At 49.6% G+C, this 19,999-nt stretch overlaps 1 protein-coding gene across 26 annotated transcripts in view; it reads right to left on the bottom strand.

Annotated features, from left to right (window-relative positions):
• PPP6R3 (protein phosphatase 6 regulatory subunit 3) overlaps positions 1 to 19,999 on the bottom strand; it is a 138,830-nt gene that overhangs the window by 57,020 nt on the left and 61,811 nt on the right. For 23 of the 26 annotated variants that reach the window (XM_058689907.1, XM_058689908.1, XM_058689909.1 and 20 more), the window contains 4 exons: positions 11,838 to 12,070; positions 7,076 to 7,262; positions 3,838 to 3,975; positions 1,651 to 1,716 (listed from right to left, as the gene is read on the bottom strand). In XM_058689907.1, coding sequence (XP_058545890.1) covers positions 1,651 to 1,716; positions 3,838 to 3,975; positions 7,076 to 7,262; positions 11,838 to 12,064 — 618 coding nt within the window. In that variant the 5' untranslated portion in view covers positions 12,065 to 12,070. Of the gene's footprint in view, positions 1 to 1,650; positions 1,717 to 3,837; positions 3,976 to 7,075; positions 7,263 to 11,837; positions 12,071 to 12,440; positions 12,625 to 19,999 lie in introns of those variants that run through there. The other 3 variants (XM_058689902.1, XM_058689927.1, XM_058689926.1) reach the window with 3 other exon arrangements.

Raw genomic sequence — 19,999 nt, 5'->3', positions numbered from 1 at the left:
GACCAGAATTAGGAGCCTGACATTTCCTTCACGAACACGAACCGGTCAGTGCCATTTTAGCATATAATGTATCACGTAATACAAAACAGAAGTATCAACAGGACTGTCCAGAGGCAAAATTAACTTTCTTGCAAGGCAAGTAAAGAAGGTGTTAATGCCCCAAATGCTTTGTCCTTGAAAAAAGATAAAAGAAAGCTGCAGAGCTGGGCTTCTCCTTTATCAGTTTCTCCTGAACCTCGCAGGCAGGTATAACTAACTTCCCGTTGAGTACTCAAGCTCTGCCGTTCAGGAACGTGAACCTGGCGAAAGGCAAGCCTCGTCCACGGACACATACTCCCCCCCCCTCCGCCCCCCCCGAGTGGCACGGGCCGCGCTCCCCGTCACCTCTCTCCTCCGCCCGCACTGGCCACACCTGGGTCACACGGGAGCGTGCTCGGGAAGCGTCCAACCCCCAACCAGCGTTACCACCCCAACCAGACGGTGGGCTCCCGCTGGGCAGGGCTCTTGCACTCGAGCACTGGCACGGGCGTGCGCGGGACTGTGTTCTGAACGTCGGCAGTGACGACACCGAGGGGAGCGCCAGCTGCACGGTCCCGAGGGCAAGATGGGGAACGCATAGCACCTTTAATGATTAACTTTTTTTTTTTTTTTTTTTTTTTTTTTTGAAAAGCCCGTTTCAGCTGAACTCCAGGTAGCAAAGGTTTTGAGTGCACCAGAGTAGAAGGGGCTAACTCAACCTTGATAGAAAATTCACCTTTGTGAGCCAAATGTCCTCCGGGGACACACGCCTAGCTTGGTGCTACTCCTCCGTGGGGCTCACTCTTCAAACTAAGTGGCCACCTAGAGGCCTAAGAGAGGGTCCCCCGACCTCCCCGCCTCTACTTTAAAGCAGCCCCTTCACAGACAGTAGGCTGAGCCCCACAGAAGTGCCATGTGCGCGGGGAGAAAGGGCTGAACGCCCGCAATCCCGCGTAGCCCAGCCCTGCTGAAGGTGGCAGCCAGAGCAGCGGCAGAGGAGCAGAGTGACGGGTCCCTCCACGAGGCGGACGGGCTGGTCCTGGGGACCCCTCCCCGACCCCGCACTGGCATCCCCTGGGCACACAGCTCTGTCTTCAGGCTCCAACGCGGCCTCGATCCTATTGCCAAGTCCGTCGTCAGCACCCGGGACAAAGCCAAACCCTCACGTGAGCGCCGTGAGCCAGGCCAGGAAGTGCCACCGCCAGGAGCCCAACGCTCTAGGGGTTCGGTGGTGGCGAAGATTCTGAGGTGCCGCCCGGAAAGCTTTAGCCAGAACAGAGACAAACAAGTGCAGATGTGGCCACACCATTTGGGCTCAAGATGTGCACGCAAGAAAAAAGGAGTGTGGACGGAGGTCTGCGGCAAAGGCAAGCAGACGCAGCACAAAACCCCAGCTCCGGGAGACGGTGCTGGAACCGGGGCCTGCTGTCTTCCACATTTCCGGAAAAGTTCTGGGCAACAGGAAAATGTAGTATTTTTTAAACCCTTCAGTGTTCAGAAAACGGTCAACTTTAACAATACTTGTCCTCTACCTTCACGTCTCGTACAATTATGTTCTGTGCACATAAACACGGTTGCTTTTTAAAAAACAAAACAAGAACATCAAGTTTACAGTCGCACAAGAGAACTTACGTCTTCTTCTTGCGATGGATGAACTATTTCCACAAGTCTCTGGATAATTTGCTCCTCATTTAACCACTGTAAAACACATTGTAGAGGTAATCATAGCAATGCGTGGCTTTTGTTCAAGCCCCAATGAAGATTAACATACTTGGAAATATCCATCACATTTTAAGTGGAATGTTACAGGTTTCTCTGGACTTTGAACACTACAGGAAATTAAAAGTCCCCCAAGGAAAATGCCAGTGAATATATTATTTAAACAGCAGCCAACAGTACCAACTATGCCCCAAGTTACAATTCCCACACATAGAAATTCTACCACCAGCTTCTCGGCCACAGAGTAATTCTCAGACACCACCCACTAAAAGGGTCTGTGTTCTGATTGTTGAGGGGAGGTGGAATTTATACATCTTCTAGAAGAGTATGTACATCTTCGCTTTCAGACAGCTTCAGAAACACTGACGAAAGCAGTATTTGGTATCAGGCCTCTGGGTTAAAACATATGATGAACTTTCAGACTCAAAACCAAAGCAGCCACAGGAAGCCCAGGGGCAGTACCCCACAGCCGGAGAGTCTGTCTGCCCCATCACGAGTTCGTAAAGAGCTGGTATCCTGACCAGAACAATCTCCCCTCCACACGTGAGGTACTGCTGGGACTGCCAACAGGAAGAGGAAAGGAGTGAGGAAGAATAAATCACAAGTCAGCTAGTGGAGTATCAGTTGCGCAGACAGAAACACCGTAACAAACAAAGCACTCGCAACCGCGAAAGGACACACAAAAACAAAAACAACCCCCAAACGAGCAAAACCCAAAGGTTAAAGGAGACTGGGGACAGGGGGGAGGCGTGGCACCGGGTGGCAAGAAATCAAACACACTTTGCTGAAGGCCCAGCTGTCTGGTCCTCAAGGAGGGCGGTGCCCAAAGGAAATGCACACGAAGCTACCAGAGGGCACACAGCTAGAGGTCCCACTTCACATTTTAAGACCAGTTTTAAAACGGGGACGTGAATCCCCCTCCTGGGTGTCTTGCTCAAGTGCAGACTTTGATTCAGCAGGGCAGGGAGGGAGAGCTGAGCTCCCAGGTGACGTCTGAGGGGATGGGGCGGAGGGTCCTGACCACCCAGGGAAAAGGAGGGAAACTGAAGACTGTGAGCTAACCTGCCCCACATCCATTAAGAAGCACTTAATACTCCGGGGCGCCTGGGTGGCTCAGTCGGTTACGCGTCCGACTTCAGCTCAGGTCATGATCTCACAGTCTGTGAGTTCGAGCCCGCAAAGGGCTCTGTGCTGTCAGTTCAGAGTCTGAAGCCTGCTTCGGATTTTGAGTCTCCCTCTCCCTCTGCCCTTCCCCCGTTCGCGTGAGCTCTCTCTCAAAATACATACATACATACACATATACATATGTATGTAAAATAAGAAAGGCATTGCCAATAAAACGGACTTCAAAGAAACAAGTAAGTGCTAAGGTTCAAAGTGGAGTATTAAGGATGGAATGGACTGGGGAAGGTTCTGGAAGAAGGCAGTGAAGAGAATGAGAGAGGAGGAGCCAGAAGACAAGAAGAACAGGCAAAGATAAGAGCCAGTGAGGAACTTCATCTTTAAGTTACTCATTCCACCCAAATTCCACTTAAGAAAGCTCTTCAAGAGGCACACGGATCCGAAAATCATCACCTACCAGAATTCTAAAATGTATGCTTTTGAAAACCAATCTCCATTCTCCCTCTTATCCCACGCTCCTAACTACCCACAAGAAGAAAGTTACTTGTGAAGACGGATTTCCTGGAAACAGCCACACGTGTCCTTGCGGCCAGACCCTGCAGGGTGGCCACGGTCTCAAGAGTGACGCCGTGGAGCGGAGCGTATGCAGACGAGATTTCTCACTCCCAACCTTCCGCTCTCACCAGGGCAGCTCTAAGACCCATCCTCGACCCATCCCGCCGAGAAACAGACCGGCAAAGGCTGGAGAGCCCCTCCCAAAGCATCCCAGGCACCTACAGATGTGCACACCTGGAAAACCAATCCTGCAAAACCTGAATCTCTTCCTACGAACAACCTTCCTTCCTCCCCCTGCCCTCTCCCCCCCACCCCTCACCCCTGCCCCGGTTTCCCAGACAACTCTCCTCTCCCAACCTCCTGGAATCCCTCCGGGCTCCCAGCTCCCAGCAGCCCCGGTGCGGGGGTCATGATTCTACTCACATTCAGAACATCCTGCCTGGGCTGCGGAGGCTCGATGCACGTCAGGAGCCTGAGCAACAAATCCATGATGGCCGAAGTTCCTATGTGCTTTATAATAAGGTCTACAAAATCACGTTTCTTCTTTAAGAAATCCACGATCTAGAGGAGAACAAACCAAAACTGAAAGACATGGAAACGGGCGGAACTGTCAACTCTAGGTCCTACCCCGCCCTGACCCCCGGACCCGCCCCCTCAAAGCCCACCACCACCTTCCGCCGAGGACTGGCAGACATGGAGTCAGTCATCAGACATAAAACCGGAGAGCTGCTGGTTGTTACGGTACGCAAACCCCTTAGGAAAAAAATCTCCCCAAGTATCACGCATTCCTTAATATAAACACATCATAACAGAGTCTTTTTCTGTTCACTGTCATTACTAACTTTCAAAGAATAAGGATAAAGAATTTAATACCCTAATAATGAGCATGAGAATATACCATTTAACAGTTTACGGACATAAATATAAGTCCATTAGACTTTGCACGGAAATGCAGAATATTCAAAATCCTAATTAGACTCCAGCAAGTTAAGAAAAAAAATTCAAAGCAAAAAGCATTTCTAAGTCAGTCTAAGTGGCTAAGTGACCTGCTAGAGAAACATCACATCTGGGTTTCATCTGGGTTCACCTGACCGGGTTCCCACAGGGAGGGGGTGAGGGAGGGACGGGCGGCTGCACAGAAGGGACGTGGAAACACCCAGAGGCCACCTGGGTCTCTCTTCTGTGCCAGAAGAGGGAGCTGGTTCTGTCCTGCACACCCTGCTGCGCCTTCTGTCCGGAGCCACCCGGGGTCCCTTCACAAGTCCCAGAAGCAACACGGCCAGTGTGGCAGCCGCTAATCTCACCGAAACCTCTCGAGAGCCCTCGAGGTGAGGCTGCCCCACTCGGCGTTACAGATGAGGAAACCGAGGCGCAGACCAGTTCAGTATGTCGCTAGGGCCAAACCGTGGCTGCCCTGAGGTTTAAACTTAGATCTGTATGCCACAAAAGCCACAATCCTGCCATTGTCCCACGTAGAGAAGCCTAAGAGCCAGGGATGACAGAAACTGCTCCACACCACCGGGCACAAGTGCAGGACTAACCATCATACGTTGCTTCTCTAGACACGTTGTAACAGAAACTTTCAAGAAGTTAATCCACTCACAGCTGAGTCACACGGTTTTTAAAAGCACGAGGAGAGGAGCAAAGAGGAAAAAGTCAGATGTGCCCCAAATACTGCAGGATTCAGTGGCAAGGCGCCGGACGTGGGGCCCCAAGGCACGAACTGCAGCCAGTGCCGTGGCCAGCAGAGCCAGGACGGCAACACGTCCTAGATGGAGGAGGACACTCCTGACGTGCGAGCCCCCAACACGGAAGGCGTCCCACGGCTCGACTTCCTGTCCCGTGAGCGAACGAACGTCCGTGTCGGTTAAGCCAGACGGAGTCGACGTGGTTTTCGTCACCTGCAGCTGCACAGCCCCTTCCTAATAACATATCATGTGATGGGACACCTTCGTTCACACTCTTAGGTCTCAACGGGAGAGAGAGGCGCTAGGTTTGAGCTCTTCCTACAGCGAGAAGAGCAGGGGTGACTCCACTCAGAGTCCTAAGCCAAGAAGCACAACAAACAACAGAGCGGCCAGGCCCATCTCTCAGCATTTCATCAGCACGTGCCGTCACCTCTGCACAGAGAGGTCTGACCTGGAAGGCCGTGCAAATGCTGAGTCCCAGAAAGCTTCCAGCGCGTTCTGGCTCTACAGTGAAGGTCTGGTGAGAACCGGGACCCGGGGATTCAGGCTCCCCCAGCACAGAGGGAAAAGAAAAGGCACGACGAAGGTGTAAAGACCTGTTTCGATAATGGCTACAACCATCCGAAAGGACCAGGAGTAACTGGGGCTGATGGGACGAGACCCAGCAGTGCTGCCACTTCTCCCCAGCAGGCAGAACAGGGAAAGACAACCTGGGTGACAGTGATCATGACTGGGGATTCACTCTCTAAGAAAAGAGAACTTCAATCCCAACTCATTTAGGAGGGTAATGCTGCTTAATTAAGAACGTGAAAAGAACAACCTCGTGTTTCTAAACTCTGCGTTGGCACAGTCAGACGGACTGGGCCTAAAATAGCTTCAACCCTCCGCTGACAGCAAGGACGGGTCACGGAGCCTGTTTTCCATCAGGAAGGAGGTCAGGCCCGGCCGGCTGGACCAACTGCACCCGGTCATCACACCCTTGCTCGCCACTCTCTGGCAGATCTGCCTGTACTTGAGCGTCGAGGCTCTCGTGGCCCCTTGGGTGCGTGTTTCTGTAAGCGGATCGTAATCTCCTGGTAAGCACATCCTTTTTCGCACCAATATCCACCACAGCTGTGATTCTCAAACTGTCATCAGAGTCATCCAAGAAGGCTTATGAAAAATCCCAGATCGCTGGGCCCCACCCCCAGAGTGTCTGATCCATTAGGTGTGAGGTGGTTAGAACTTGCATTTCTAACAAATTCTCAGGTGGCACTCATGTCCAGGAACCCTACTTTGAGAACCGCTACACATGCCAGATCCTTAGAATACAAATTTCCCACGCAGATCTGAATTGTTTAGGAACAAAACAGACGTGAGGGTCTGGAGAGGGGGGATGGGAGGGGAAGGTTCCTGCCACAATAGTAACGTAGGAATTTCTGCCCCCAGCGCTACTGGACAGGAACAGCAGTCTGAAGAGAGACGTCTCACGCTAAACACTTAAGCTTTTGAGTGGAATCAAAACATGGGCATAAACTAATCATCAATTACATTTCTAGAAAAGCTTTTTGATTTAAAGCCTCATCTGTTGTGCTCATCATTAGGGGAACGCAAAAAGTAAATAAATAATAATGATAATTAAAAATTTACTTTGCCAGAGTCACTACGACTCCTTCAACCACTCGGTAGGAGCCACGGCGCTCGCTACCTTCGCAGACGGACACCCCACATTCTCATGCTCCAAATATGTCAAAAGAGGAAACCAAAGTAAACCAAAAAACAGAGCTGTGGGGCACTGGGAAAAGAACATGTCGAGTGGGAACACACTCATTAACGTGTGAATCAGTGGTAAGTCAGTATATTTAAAGTATACTCTTCCTCTACAGAACCTGGACTTACGGCACACTCAGAACACTGAAGCAACAAAATGACTGGGGGATCATCTCAGGGGGATGATCAGCCCTAATACTTACCTTTCGGAAAATAATATTTACCTGTTCTGGTTTTCTGCTGATAAGAATACTTAGCACCTTGCTGAAGAAACTGGCAAGTAGTGGGTTCAAGGGGGAATCGTTTAGGAGGAAGCTATATAATTTCATTAGCAAGGACTCATCTTCTCCCAGTCTATCATTCATCTGGGAGACATCAGAAGTGAGCAACTCACAAGATATATTTGGGTACCTAGAAGAACAGGACACTTGTATCATCATCTGTATTAACAGTTTCATGACATAAAGTAAAAACACAAATCAGAAAGGCTTCCTAAAATTTTGTCAAGAACAAAATCACCTTTGGGAATTAGAAAAGCATGTCAATCCATTCTGTCCAACCTGTAGATGAAAGTGAATTTTCTACCGTGTCTCAAAAATTACTTCTAAAGCAAGCTGTGACAGGATACGTTTTCCCCAACAGAGCTAGAGCACAGCCAGGGCTCGGGAGCCTGGGGAGGCCACGCCGCAGGGCGTGGGCCTTCTCCCACAGGACAGGCCTGGCGAGATGCGGCAGCTAAGAGCCTCGGGCTGCAGCCCTGAACAGCCCGCTCTGACGTGGGAAGTGGCCCGGCTTGTAGGACGACCACGGGGGACGCTGGTGTCCAGGAAACCACCCTGCACACAGCACCTCGTAAGTACTCGCTCAAGACACATGCAGGTTCCGAGACCGGCCACGCCTATTTTCACATGGGTTGCAAATGGTACCAGAAAGCTGTTTTGGGGGCGCTTACCAAGGGTCCAGTCCATGTCACATCTTAAGAGAATAAATCTTCTGACATAGGGAAGTGGAGAGGAGGAGGACGTCAGCCTGAGCTAGCTACCCAAGTGGAAAAACGGCATACAGAAAAAGAGCTCTCCAAGCCAGCCTTCCAAGGTGGTCCAGGATCAGCCTCCGTCAGACCTCACTGCCGTGGGATGCAGACCTCTCCGCAGACCCTACGGCCCTGGAAACACCTGCACCCCGAAAGCATGCTTGCCTCTGCCCACCAGAGCACTCTCTCTCTCTGAAAACCAGACAGCTGATCCGTTTTCTCCACTCACTCCTTTTACCACAGTTTCCCGTCTGTTTTCAATGGCAACAAATGGAGACGCCATGGCTCTTCTGGCCACAAACTCACTTCTCTGCTCTTACTTCCGCCCCGTCAAGCAGCCAGGATCCAGAACCAACTAGTCCTCTGGAGTGGCAAGTCAAAGGCTGACCAGGATAGGGAGGTGACAGAACAGCCACAAATAGCTGCAGGACAAGAAAGAGGGGAGGACTGCAGTCTAGAACACACGCCACGCCCCTCGAGGCGCCCAAGGGCTGCCTGCTGCGAGGCCCCTGGCAGACCAGAAAGCCGCAGCCTCTGCGAGGGTCTGGGGTGAGGTCTGAAGATGGAACAGAACAGGAACGTCCCCAGAAGAACCTTTGTAGGGAAAAAGACAACAGAAGTGGAAGGCGTGTGGGCATCAAGATCATATTATCAAACAGCTCTCTTCTGTGGCTCAAATTAGAGTCTCTCTCTCCTACTCTGTGGAACACACGGGCTCAAAGACGCCACAACATGAAGTCGCCGTTGTGCCAGGGGCAGGATCATGCACGGGGTGCAGGTGCAGCTTCCGGAGTCGCACCGCCCAGGTTCAGACTCCACGTCTACCACTTACAAGCTGCATGACCTTGGGCAAGTTCCTTAGCCTCCCTGGGCCTCAGTTTCCAAGTCTGCAAAATTAAGATAACAGCATTTACCTCACGTGGAAGGATAGGACATACGAAATACTGGGAAGGAGGCCTGGAATAAACAAAAGCTAACTGTTTTTATTCCTCTATATTTTCTACTTTACAAAGCTTCCGAAATGCTACTACGGGGAACACTGGGGGACGATGTTGGGGGAACATTGTCTCAATTACCCCAATTTGAAATTGCTGGCAAATAAAGGACTGGTAAAAGGTAGTGGCCTCAACCGTGGCCGCAAACCAAACGCGTAGCGTGTATTCTCCAAATTCTGACACACGAGGTCCAGAAGAGGCTAGAGGCATTTAAAAACTTTTTTCAATGAATTTTTCACCTGTTTTTGCACAGTGACTGAGACACACGACCTAGATAAAGAGGCACACGTATGGGCCTGGGCACTATACGAAAGGCTCAAGGTCCTGGTTCTGGACAGGCTGGGGTCCTCTCTCTCTCCCCTTCCCTACCTCTCAAACATTAAACGAGCTTCTAAAACACCCTAAGACCCCCGCCATCCCACCCTGCGGCAAGCGCCACCCTCCCCCCCCCCCCGGCCCCAGCGCGGGCTCTGACCCCCCGATTCCTCTGTAGCTACACCCCCACCTGCATCTGGACTCCTTCCTCCTCCCCAACCCCAGGGCCGACTCTGCTCCTAAAGCCTCCCTCCCCTTGTCCTTCTGACCACACGGCCTCCCGCCTGCTTAGGCACAGCACGTCCCTGGATGGCTCCCTCCCTCTGCCCCGTCATTTCCCACTGGACTGCACACGGCCTCACCGGCACAGAAACCCCCCACTACTTCTCCCACCGGGGGTGACACCACCAGCACACCTCCCCTGACTCCTATCTGCCCGCAGCGCCCACTTGCTCTCTCTGCTCCTTTCCAGGGAAACTAGCTAGAAGAGCTGTCTCTGCTTTGCTGCCAGTTCCTCCTCAGAGAGCTCCCGGCCGGGCTCTCCCCTCCGCCCCTCCAGAGAACCCACGCTGCCGGGGCCCACGTGCTCTGTGCTGCGGTCACCAACGGTCACGGGGCCTGGGCGCAGCGGCCCCGACCCACTTGTCTCATCTCTCCTTCCCGAAGCCTGGCTTCCCTTGGCCTTCAGGGCGGCAGCCCCTCCTGGTCTCCTCCGGCCCCCAGCCCCTCTGCGGGAACCTTGACCCAAACAACAGCACCTTAGCTTTAGGATTTATTATACTACTTAGGAACCGAGGCTTAAAGTTCTGCTAGATCAAATTTCTGCTAAATAGTTTAGGACGGAGGTATCTGTCATTAAAATTAAAAAGGTTAGCACAAAATGACAAACCTTTAACACCTTGTGTATGATCATCAGCTTAGAACAGTGATGAGTTCAATCCACATGTGTGACTAATACAGTTATGAGGTTCACAAAACACAGAAATCACTCCATCACCCAGACTCTATAAAACACTAGTCTAAATTTCCTGAGATGACTCTAAGTCGACCTTAACCCCCGAGAGCTTTCAGGTCCCATCTGAAACACCCCGCTGCGCATCTAGCTACGTGTACCGTGTGCCTTACACACAGCCCGTGGCTCCTCTCAGGCCAGAACTACAGCGGAGAACTCGCCTGCCCAGCTCAAGTCAAGCTCCCTCAAGACGGTGCCATCCGGAAGGCCACGTGGCCAGGGAGGCACAGCTGCTCTCGCAACCTCAGAGGGAACACAAAAGAACACCAGCATGGCGGTACTACAGAAGCCGTGACTACTTTTCGGGTGAACTAAGCACCTTCCGGAAGACGTGCTGTGCCTGCTCTTCCCGGTCACAGAGGTATTAGCTTCGTTCAGCAGGTGAGGAAACCGACCCAGAAGGGTAAGCCCTTTGGCTCAAGCGTTCCAAGGGGGGAGGTCGACACCCCTCCCAGGTGGGCTGGGTGCGAAGCCCGCAGCGCACTGGCTCCTGCCAGGACAAGCCCCGCGACGAGCGGCACCCACACGTGCGGGTTGTTCACCGTGAAGGGAATTCCAAAACGGCTTCTGCGGGATGGGAGTACGCCAGCGCTCCTGCTGCGAAATGTCTTTCCTCTTCCTTTTCGGGGCACTGACCTGAGTAGAGGCTGTCACCAATGCTAACTGGCAATCTTAATGGCCGGCAGAGAACATAACCTCACCTCCTTGAAGGTCCAAGTCGCTAGCAACTTGAAGGCATTAATAAGTATTATTTCTCTGACAGCAAAATTCTCCCCAGAAAGAAATAAAAAGATATCTGAAAAGAAGAACAGACTGGGGGAGGAAGGGCGAAGAAGGATCTAGTAAAAGCCTTTATTCCTCCTATTCCGTTAAGTTTATTTGATGCAGAATCAACGACTTTTTGTTCCCGAGTCCGTCCTATTTTGGGGGGCGGGTGTGGGGGGGTGCGGAGTCAAACCTTTCAATACAGTTGGACGTGGAGGGACGGCTCCCTGAGACCTAGGCGCTTTAAACACACACGGAGTGCTCGCCGGAAGCTGGCAGGAGTGTGCGGTCCAAGTGCGGTCAGGACACGGGGACAGAGGCCCCCGGCGCACTACTGCTCTGCCGTGAGCGGATGAAAGTAGCGATGAGGACGTAAGCTCGCCACGGTGGTCCAAGGCGCTAGCTAGTTAAGTTTGGCTCCACCCACGTTCACCGAGACCCCGCTCCCTGAAGTTAACGAAGCTCAGAATTTATTTGCTCGGTAACGGTCTTCATAACCCGAGCTCTGGCTTAGATCTGCCATAGGATCTCGGGCAGTCACGTAATCTCTAGCTTCCTATTTGCAAAGAAGAGAAAATACTTACTTGGATCGTCTTACTATCTTAAGAAACTTCATCACTGTTTACAAAGCACGTCGCCCTGCCACAAAGCCTTCTGACTGCAATTTAGAAGGCTCCTTTTTAAAACCCTATGATTTCACCGGACTTGGTTCTAGAATGGATGACATGCTCCACCGAGTCTGTCACTCTTGACCATCTTAACACTCTAAATGGTCTACGACGGCCCTGGGGAATTGCTGGACAAGGATAAGATTCTACCCCACTTCACTTCAGTCCCACCCTAAAGAGAAGATTGAATTTTCTTACTTGTATCTGATCTTTTCATCCATGTCTTGAGGTGGTTCTTCTATAATGAATGAGACTAAATCTTCGAGACATTCTGCTTTTAACAGAAACTCTATAAGTTTGCGGTTCTGAGCTTTACATTCCTGTAAAACATCTTCCTCATCCATTAACTCCTTCAGTGTTACATCTTCTCTTTCTAGAAGTGTGTCTATGTGGGATGATGAATGAAGATCAAATTTCCAAAACATGCTGGTCTAAACAAAACGCAGAGAGTATTTCAAAAAAAATTTCAACTTTACATATTAACTTTTCAAATTTCAGCTTAGTTTCACAGTCTAAAATGCTAACTTGCATCACATAAGTACAGTAAGTTTCATATCGAGCCTATAAGGTACTTGTCTAAATAAGTAAAATTCGCAGGGCTTTTCCTTCTCAGAAAAGAAAGTATTTTTACTGAAAACAAAAAATTTTGACTTAAAAATGCCGAAAGAACGCTAAAGCTTGGGATGATGTCAACGTACAATATGAAGCCATCCATACTTTGTTAAGAATGTAACGCCGCGAAAGGAAGAAAGGAAGCCCTCTCTTACAGGGGAAGCGCACATTCAGACACCGAGGTAGTACCTTCCAGCAACAAGTGACCAGTACTTGACCAAAGTGTCCGGCATTCTTCGGAGTATGAAAGAATTAAGTAAATAACCACCACAAAGCAGCGCTTTCACGGCTGAGAGTCCTAAAACGATCGGATCTGTGTCATTCTTCACAAAGAAACTACACAAGAGGAAGCTAGTTCCTAAGGAATTAGGGAAACGAGCCAGCCACCCTCAGCTATTGGGAAACCCATCTGACACCGGCCGTGCCACATATATACTCCCCCCTCCTCGCCCTCCCACCCCTCCTCAACAGCCAGGGCACGGCCATCTGCAGAGTCACACGAGGTCCTCACTGGTTACAACTGGAAACAGGAAACCCAGAGTCACTATGTAATCTGCAGCTGCCACAACAAGACGCTCTCAAATGCCACTTTTGAGCAACACGTGACAAGATGACAGCATCAAACAGAAGTCCTGATTAGGGTCAGGACTATTCAAAAGTCATTCTTGTGGGTCCAAGATGCTCAGTGCAGAATTCCGGAGCCGGGGTTTGGAGAGACACACACTTACTTCCTGTAACACCCCCTCCCCGCCCCCCACTGACAAAGCCAAACCTACCGATCAACTGCGGCTCTACCTCCCGCCCAGGGCAGTGGCCCCTGTCACCGTGATCACTGAAAAGCACGTGAATCTCCACGCCCGCGCGTGCAAAATCCTGTGCTGGAAGAGCCTAGGTAGAAGGCAGGCAGCTGCAAAGGTCATAACCTATGTATAGCACACATAACATTCTGAGAACTACTTATTTTTGCTAAATCATCCATATTAGATCAGGTAGGAGTATTTAGTATTTTCAGGCACATCTGTCCAAAAAATTTTTTAAATCGGAGATCACGGAGGGCAAGTTTTAGTTATACAGCCAGTCACACCGATCGATCCAGGCACAGAAGACTGTGCACCATGTCGGGTTACTCAGGGACATGGAAAAGTACACCCACTTCATGTGCCTTGACTATTAAGTGGACGATCATGGGAGTTTAAAATATAAGCAGTCTTAAGGAATCTTTAAAAAAAAAAAAAAAAAGACTCCTTAAGGGAACAGGTTTTAGGGAAGATTATGAAATATGATGTTATAAAAGTTGTCCCTGCTTTAAAAAAAAAATTCTGGGGCGCCTGGGTGGCGCAGTCGGTTAAGCGTCCGACTTCAGCCAGGTCACGATCTCGCGGTCCGTGAGTTCGAGCCCCGCGTCAGGCTCTGGGCTGATGGCTCGGAGCCTGGAGCCTGTTTCCGATTCTGCGTCTCCCTCTCTCTCTCCCCCTCCCCCGTTCATGCTCTGTCTCTCTCTGTCCCAAAAATAAATAAAAAACGTTTAAAAAAAAAAAAAAAAAATTCTTTATGTTTCAAAAGGCACTCATAAGCTCACACCAGTCGGCAGCACGAGGAAGACACGGTGGGCAGAGGGGCTACCCTGACAGTTCACGGAAAGCAGAGCGGCGGTGGGGCACCTGCACGGGGACACGTTCACCACGAAGCTCGGGGGACGGCACAAGAATAAGGCATCGCCACCCCCCATTATGTACAGAAGACGTCACAGAACACGCTAAAAGGGCAGCGTCACAACTCCCAGCACGGTCAGCAACTGCCCCCATGCCACACCAGCGAGTGACCTCTCTGCTCCAGGACCAGGAGCGGGGCGGAGCGCTCGCTGCGACTATAACCCTTGCTAGCGAAGGACAGAAACGGATACTTCAAACACAAGAGCAACCTACTTCTACTACTAAGCCAATTACAAAGGAAACAGGGCAAAGGTGATATATCCCTAGTAAGGAACTTCGGGGAAAAAGATGGTGGATATCAATAAAACCATAAATGCTTTTCTGGTTTTCAGACTGTGGAAAATGGCAAACAGAAAAGGCGTTATTACGCCATTTTGCCCTAATAAAATTGACAACGTGAAAAAAGACAAAACGACAGCAAAAGCTAACTGCAAAGGAGGAAAGAAGGAAGCTCCCCAGGGTGACACCGTCAGCACCGTCTACCAAGCTTCTGCCGGAGCAACACGGCTCATTCATCCGGGAGTTTGAACCACAAATCCTAAAACCTGTACACTCTACCGCTCTGCCTCATACTTGGAACCGAAGTGTATGGGCACGAAAACAGCTGTGTTCTCACACAGCCCCAGCACACAAGTCCCAGGCCGTGTTCGGGCTCCGAGCACGTATTAATCTGCACTGTTCCTGAAGGGCAGACACGGGCACTTGGGACAGATAATGGCGCTCTCGTTCGGCTCACGGAGCAAAGGCACCTTACAGAAGGCCAAAAAAAGTAACCATCCATGTCAGTACACCTTGGCCTCACACTTGATCATGGGAAGTTCGATCCCGGGATGTCTACAAATTGAAAGAAGAGTTCACTTTACTTATTATAAGTACTTTAGTGAAGTCACTGACTGAAGAGCTACAGGTGTATTCAAATACTTTCCAACGCTCCACTGACATCAGATGAGTTTGTGCTTATTTTGGTCTGTAAACCAAATTTCTGATCATCTAATAGAACAGTCTCTCCACCTGAAGTCAGAAAACTGGACATCATTACTAATTTAGCCTTAAGTCTTTTTTTTAAAGATTAGTTCTCATTTAAAGTAGTATGTCTTTATTTTTTGTAATCCCATATAGAAAGGCGAGGTAAAATGAAGAATACTAAGAAATCAATCACAAAAAAGCAAAGCTGATTACCAAGACCTTACGATTGGCTAATTATAAACAAGATACACACTCACGTCCATCAAGTGGAAACTATAAACGTCCACAGACACAGATAAAGGCACACTCCTTAATTATGGATCCGAATATAATTATATCCAGCTAATCCAAGTAAAAATGGACTCCCCAAATTTCAACCTTATGAAGGTAACTCATTAAACACTGGATTTATATTGGGGCGCCTGGGTGGCGCAGTCGGTTAAGCGTCCGACTTCAGCCAGGTCACGATCTCGCGGTCCGTGAGTTCGAGCCCCGCGTCAGGCTCTGGGCTGATGGCTCGGAGCCTGGAGCCTGTTTCCGATTCTGTGTCTCCCTCTCTCTCTGCCCCTCCCCCGTTCATGCTCTGTCTCTCTCTGTCTCAAAAATAAATAAAAAACGTTGAAAAAAAAAATTTAAAAAAATAAAAAAATAAAAAAATAAACACTGGATTTATAAAGAAGACTGATAATTAGTCATGACGAAGTAAGAGCAGGAATTGGCAAATGACGGCCCACAGACCAAATCCAGCCCACAGCCTGCATGCTAAGAACGGTTTCGATATTTTTAAAGGGTTGTTTTAGGAAAAGAGAAGAATGTGTGGCAGAGGGCAAATGTGGCCCGCAAAGCTTAAAATATTTACTACCTGGTCCTTTACAGAAGAAGTTTAGCATCCCTCGCTCAGGGGGAAGTCAGGTTCCCACCAACGCTAACTTTCCTCTCCACCGTCTCCGAGCCCGCACGGACGCCACCCCGGACCCTCGCAGCCCACGCGGCTGGGGGCAGCCACACGGTGTGGGGCCAGGCTGGCTAGAGACCCGTTCTCCTTCCCCGACTTCTCGGGCAGGGAGAGGTAAGCGCACGACGGCGTCATCCCCCACGTGCCATGAACCACAAAAATCTCCACGCACTCTCCTCTGCATCTGGCTGGACGCCGAAGACAAGAAGGGCTCTAAAAACGGAAGATGCCTCCGTCCCCAAATCACCACGTGGGAGAAAGACACCTGCCAACCTCAGAGGCTGCCCTCGGCGGTGTTCCGATGGGCCATCACACACCTGGTCTGTGTGCTCTCACGGGGTGCCCTCCCTCCCTGACCTCCCAGCTCCTCTAATCCCCAAGCCTGTGACTTCTTGTTTCACTATACTTACTTAAGCAAGAGAACAGGAATGCTTAAGCACCTGTTTTAAAATGCCTGAGTCCTTTCGTTTTCCACCATCCTGAATTAGAAGAGCATTTTTTAAAATCGGAACACTCTGAAATATGCATTTCCACAGTGCATTTTCTTTAGACTGGGTATGCTACAAACTTAAAATAAGACCACAGTAGACTTCTTAAGCAAACATTATGTATTTTACCTTTTGGTCAAGCAGCAAACTGACTGGAAATGAATGGCATCAGTAAATTAGTTCCCCTAGCTTCTACTTATGCCCTGTGAGGTAGAAACAAGCTAGGTATGAACTGATAGTCACATACAAAGTTCAACCGCCAGGGCCCTGCAGTAAAATGGAGTCCTTTCAAAAATACAACTAAGATACTCAGAAAAACTGAAAGGAGCTGGCGCTTCAACAGCTAATTTTTAGTTAACGTACATATAGTTTAAAATCCTTACTAGGATTTAGGGATAAAAGGGAATACAATTTCTGGGGCACCTGGGTGGCTCGGTCAGTTAAGCGTCCAACTTCAGCTCAGGTCACGATCTCACGACTGGTGTGCGTTCGAGCCCCGCATCAGGCTCTCTGCTTTCAGCCCAGAACTCACTTTGGATCCTCTGTCCCTCTCTCACTCACTCACGCGTGCGCAACACGTTCTCTCTCAAGAATAAACATGAGAAAAGGTCAGGGGATACAATTTCTCACAGCAAACCATGTCATGGGCTTTTATCGGGAGACAAAGAAGGGAATGGTGAATAAAACCTAAAAACCTGTCGTCTTTCTTCCAAACCCTAGAGTTGTTTTAGAAGTTGGAGTAAGACGGTTGGGTTTTCTCCCAAAGAACTGAAGGTTACGTTGGCGGCTCGCTGGGGAGTCACCTGTCAACGTGCCATAGACGGACGCTGCTGTTCTCTGTCTTCCCCAGAACTGACAACACCAGTGAAAACTACCATCTTATATGCACAAAATAGGACCAAAGGCCGTAAACCTATTCATCTCAGATCAACCACTTTAATTACAGGTCCTCTGCAATTATCAAAATAACCTTCCTTCTTAGAGGCAAAATCTGGGCCTCGGTACCTTTTTTTCAAAGCAGCTAAGCAGTGACGCTGTTTCTGGGAGAAAAGGTGTCACCCTGTCTGTGACATAGGAACCATACGGTGATGTGGTGAAATCATTTTTAAGAGGTATGACAAACACATCAGACCTTCTGCAGAATTTTCTAGGGCGCTGCTGGCAGAATATATTCAACAGGGGCTCAACTGTGGTTCGGTGTGAACTGCCTACAACCGCTTGCTTTCATCAAATAAACAACTTTTCCTCCCAAGCCTTGTTCGGACTCTTAGGCACCCAAACGGACCTGGATTCCAAGGTCCGCTTGGCTACGGGCTGGCCCCGGAGCCTTGGGGAAGCAGACCCCCCTCTCCAAACCTCCGTGTCCTCACCGAGCAAACCGGCTGTGAGGAGTCAATGACAAAGGCCTGCTTCCGGAGCCGGACCGCACGGGCACCTCGGCAAACAGAAGCTGCTGTCGGCAAACGTGCCGGCCTCTGGCGTCTGCGAGGTTTAAGCCAGCGCTTCCCTGATTCCCACGGGCACCGGAGACACCCTGTTAAAGGGCAGTCTCAGATTCGGACTCAGGAAATCTGGGGTCAGGCCAGAGATCCTGCATCTCAGCAAGTCCCCAGATGCTGCAGATGCTGCTGCTACCGCTGCCCTGGGTTTAAACTACGGCTGATCATTTGCAACAAATTGTAATAAGCGTATTCAAAATAATTACATAACTAAAAGAAACAGGAACAAGGCCGACTTTGCAAACACGCGGCTGTGTTATTTCAGAAACTCCCTGTGGACAGGCTGATATTAGTGGGTTTTCTCTGGACATGACAGATGCAGAGTGTAACATATTATATCACTTTCCAACAGGAACCCAGAAAGAATGACACGATGAACGTGGTGAAAGATAAACCAGTGGCCCTCAGAAGGGAGAAACTGCTAATCATCCTGCCTCCCGATGGCAGCAGTAAGCCGAGGGAGTGACAAAGAGCTCTGATGAGTCTAAAATTCAGAAAGCTCCTATTTCTATGAACTGTACTTAAGTTTAGCAAGGATCTAGCCAAGCAGGACAGGCTCTCCTCCACGAACCCTACCGCCACACCTGTGGAGTACCTGCACCCGGGGCTGGCTGGGCCCAGGGCAAAACGTCCAGAGACTCAAAAAAGGATTCCAAGATTATTATTAAGAATTGCTGAGCTTACGAAGAGCAGCTGAGCGTCACAGCAAACACTTCTGCACGGGGGGACCCGAGACCACATGGGCTGCACAGGCGTGAAGGCTGCCTACACCGTTTCGTCACTGGCCCCACTGGAATCGCCAAGATTCCATGCTCTGAAGTATTTGCTAACATCCTCCAGGACTGCAACAGACATGCACCAGATCCTTGCAGTTCAAGTAACTGCAGTCACCTAAATTCACGGAGTATAAACCAAAGGGAGAAGCAGCGGCCGCTTACGTCCAAGACAACACCCAGGAAACAATCTATAAACAAAATGTGTGATGTTTAATATTTTTCTTTTTCTTTCTACGTGCTACGAAGGGCATGTCTGTACTACAGATTTATTTTCAGAGTCTCAAACGAAGGCATACAGGCACATGCTGCCGGGAGTTCAAACTCCAGTGCACCTCAGGCCTCCCACCGCACTCCTCCCGGGAGGCCCTCGGCCCGGGGCTGCGGGGCCAGTGCCAGCGGGGCCCCCGCCGACGGAAGGAGCGCACAGAGCACGCGCGCCACAATGTGAGACACGTGTACGTTTACATTTTCTAGCAGCCACACCAAAACAGTAAAGCAAACTGGCTACGTTAACTTTAAAAATATATTTTATTTAACCTCATACATCCAAACAGTATTATTTCAACATGTAATTCCATTGTAACGAAGCCTTCAAAATCTGAGTGTGTCTCATACTTACGGCACATCCCAATTTGAACCGGCCACATTTTATGCTCAAGAGTCCTATGTGGCCAGCGGTTGCTGTATTGGGACAGGGCGGTTCTAATTATACATTACTACGGTTATGATTCAAAGTTTCTCTCTTGGTACTAAAATAACCACCCTACTCTTGTTCCCCGCCCCCCCCCCCCCCCAACCACCCAATATCCTTCTACAGCCAAAGTCAACAGTTAACCACCTTTTCCACACAGGGCCAATGTGGGATTGGTGAGGAGAGGTTTATACGGGCCAGGTTTTCCCCTTCTGAGACGTACACATACACGAGAAATCATGTTTATTCTTGTACATATAAAGCAACTTGGACATTCTTCAACACAAAAAAAGTTGGTCACAAGAAAATCAGAACTGTTATTTAGCCTCTAATATCTAGAAATATTTGTAGCGCTAATAGGAAAAGTTTTCATTCCTCACCCTGAAATAATGAAGGGTTAGATCTTGAGTCAAGAGGGCCAGAGTGGCTCACTGCTGGTTTAGACATGCCTCGCCAAACTGTAAAAGAGGCACATGTCTCTGGGAATTTCATTTCTAAGCTGACTCAAAAATATTGTAAAGAAGAAAAAAAAATACCCCGATCAGTCAAATATGTTGGGAAACGATGATGTTCGATCAATGTACCAAAAAACCCACCAGACTCCCCTTCATCTTGGGAGTAAACTGAGCCTTCATGGCCCCCAATTAAATTAATAACAATG

Source organism: Neofelis nebulosa, chromosome 10 (assembly GCF_028018385.1).
Source record: "Neofelis nebulosa isolate mNeoNeb1 chromosome 10, mNeoNeb1.pri, whole genome shotgun sequence".
NCBI lineage: Eukaryota > Metazoa > Chordata > Mammalia > Carnivora > Felidae > Neofelis > Neofelis nebulosa.
Note: the sequence above shows the minus strand (reverse complement) of the source record. Positions and strands in the feature narration are given on the sequence as shown.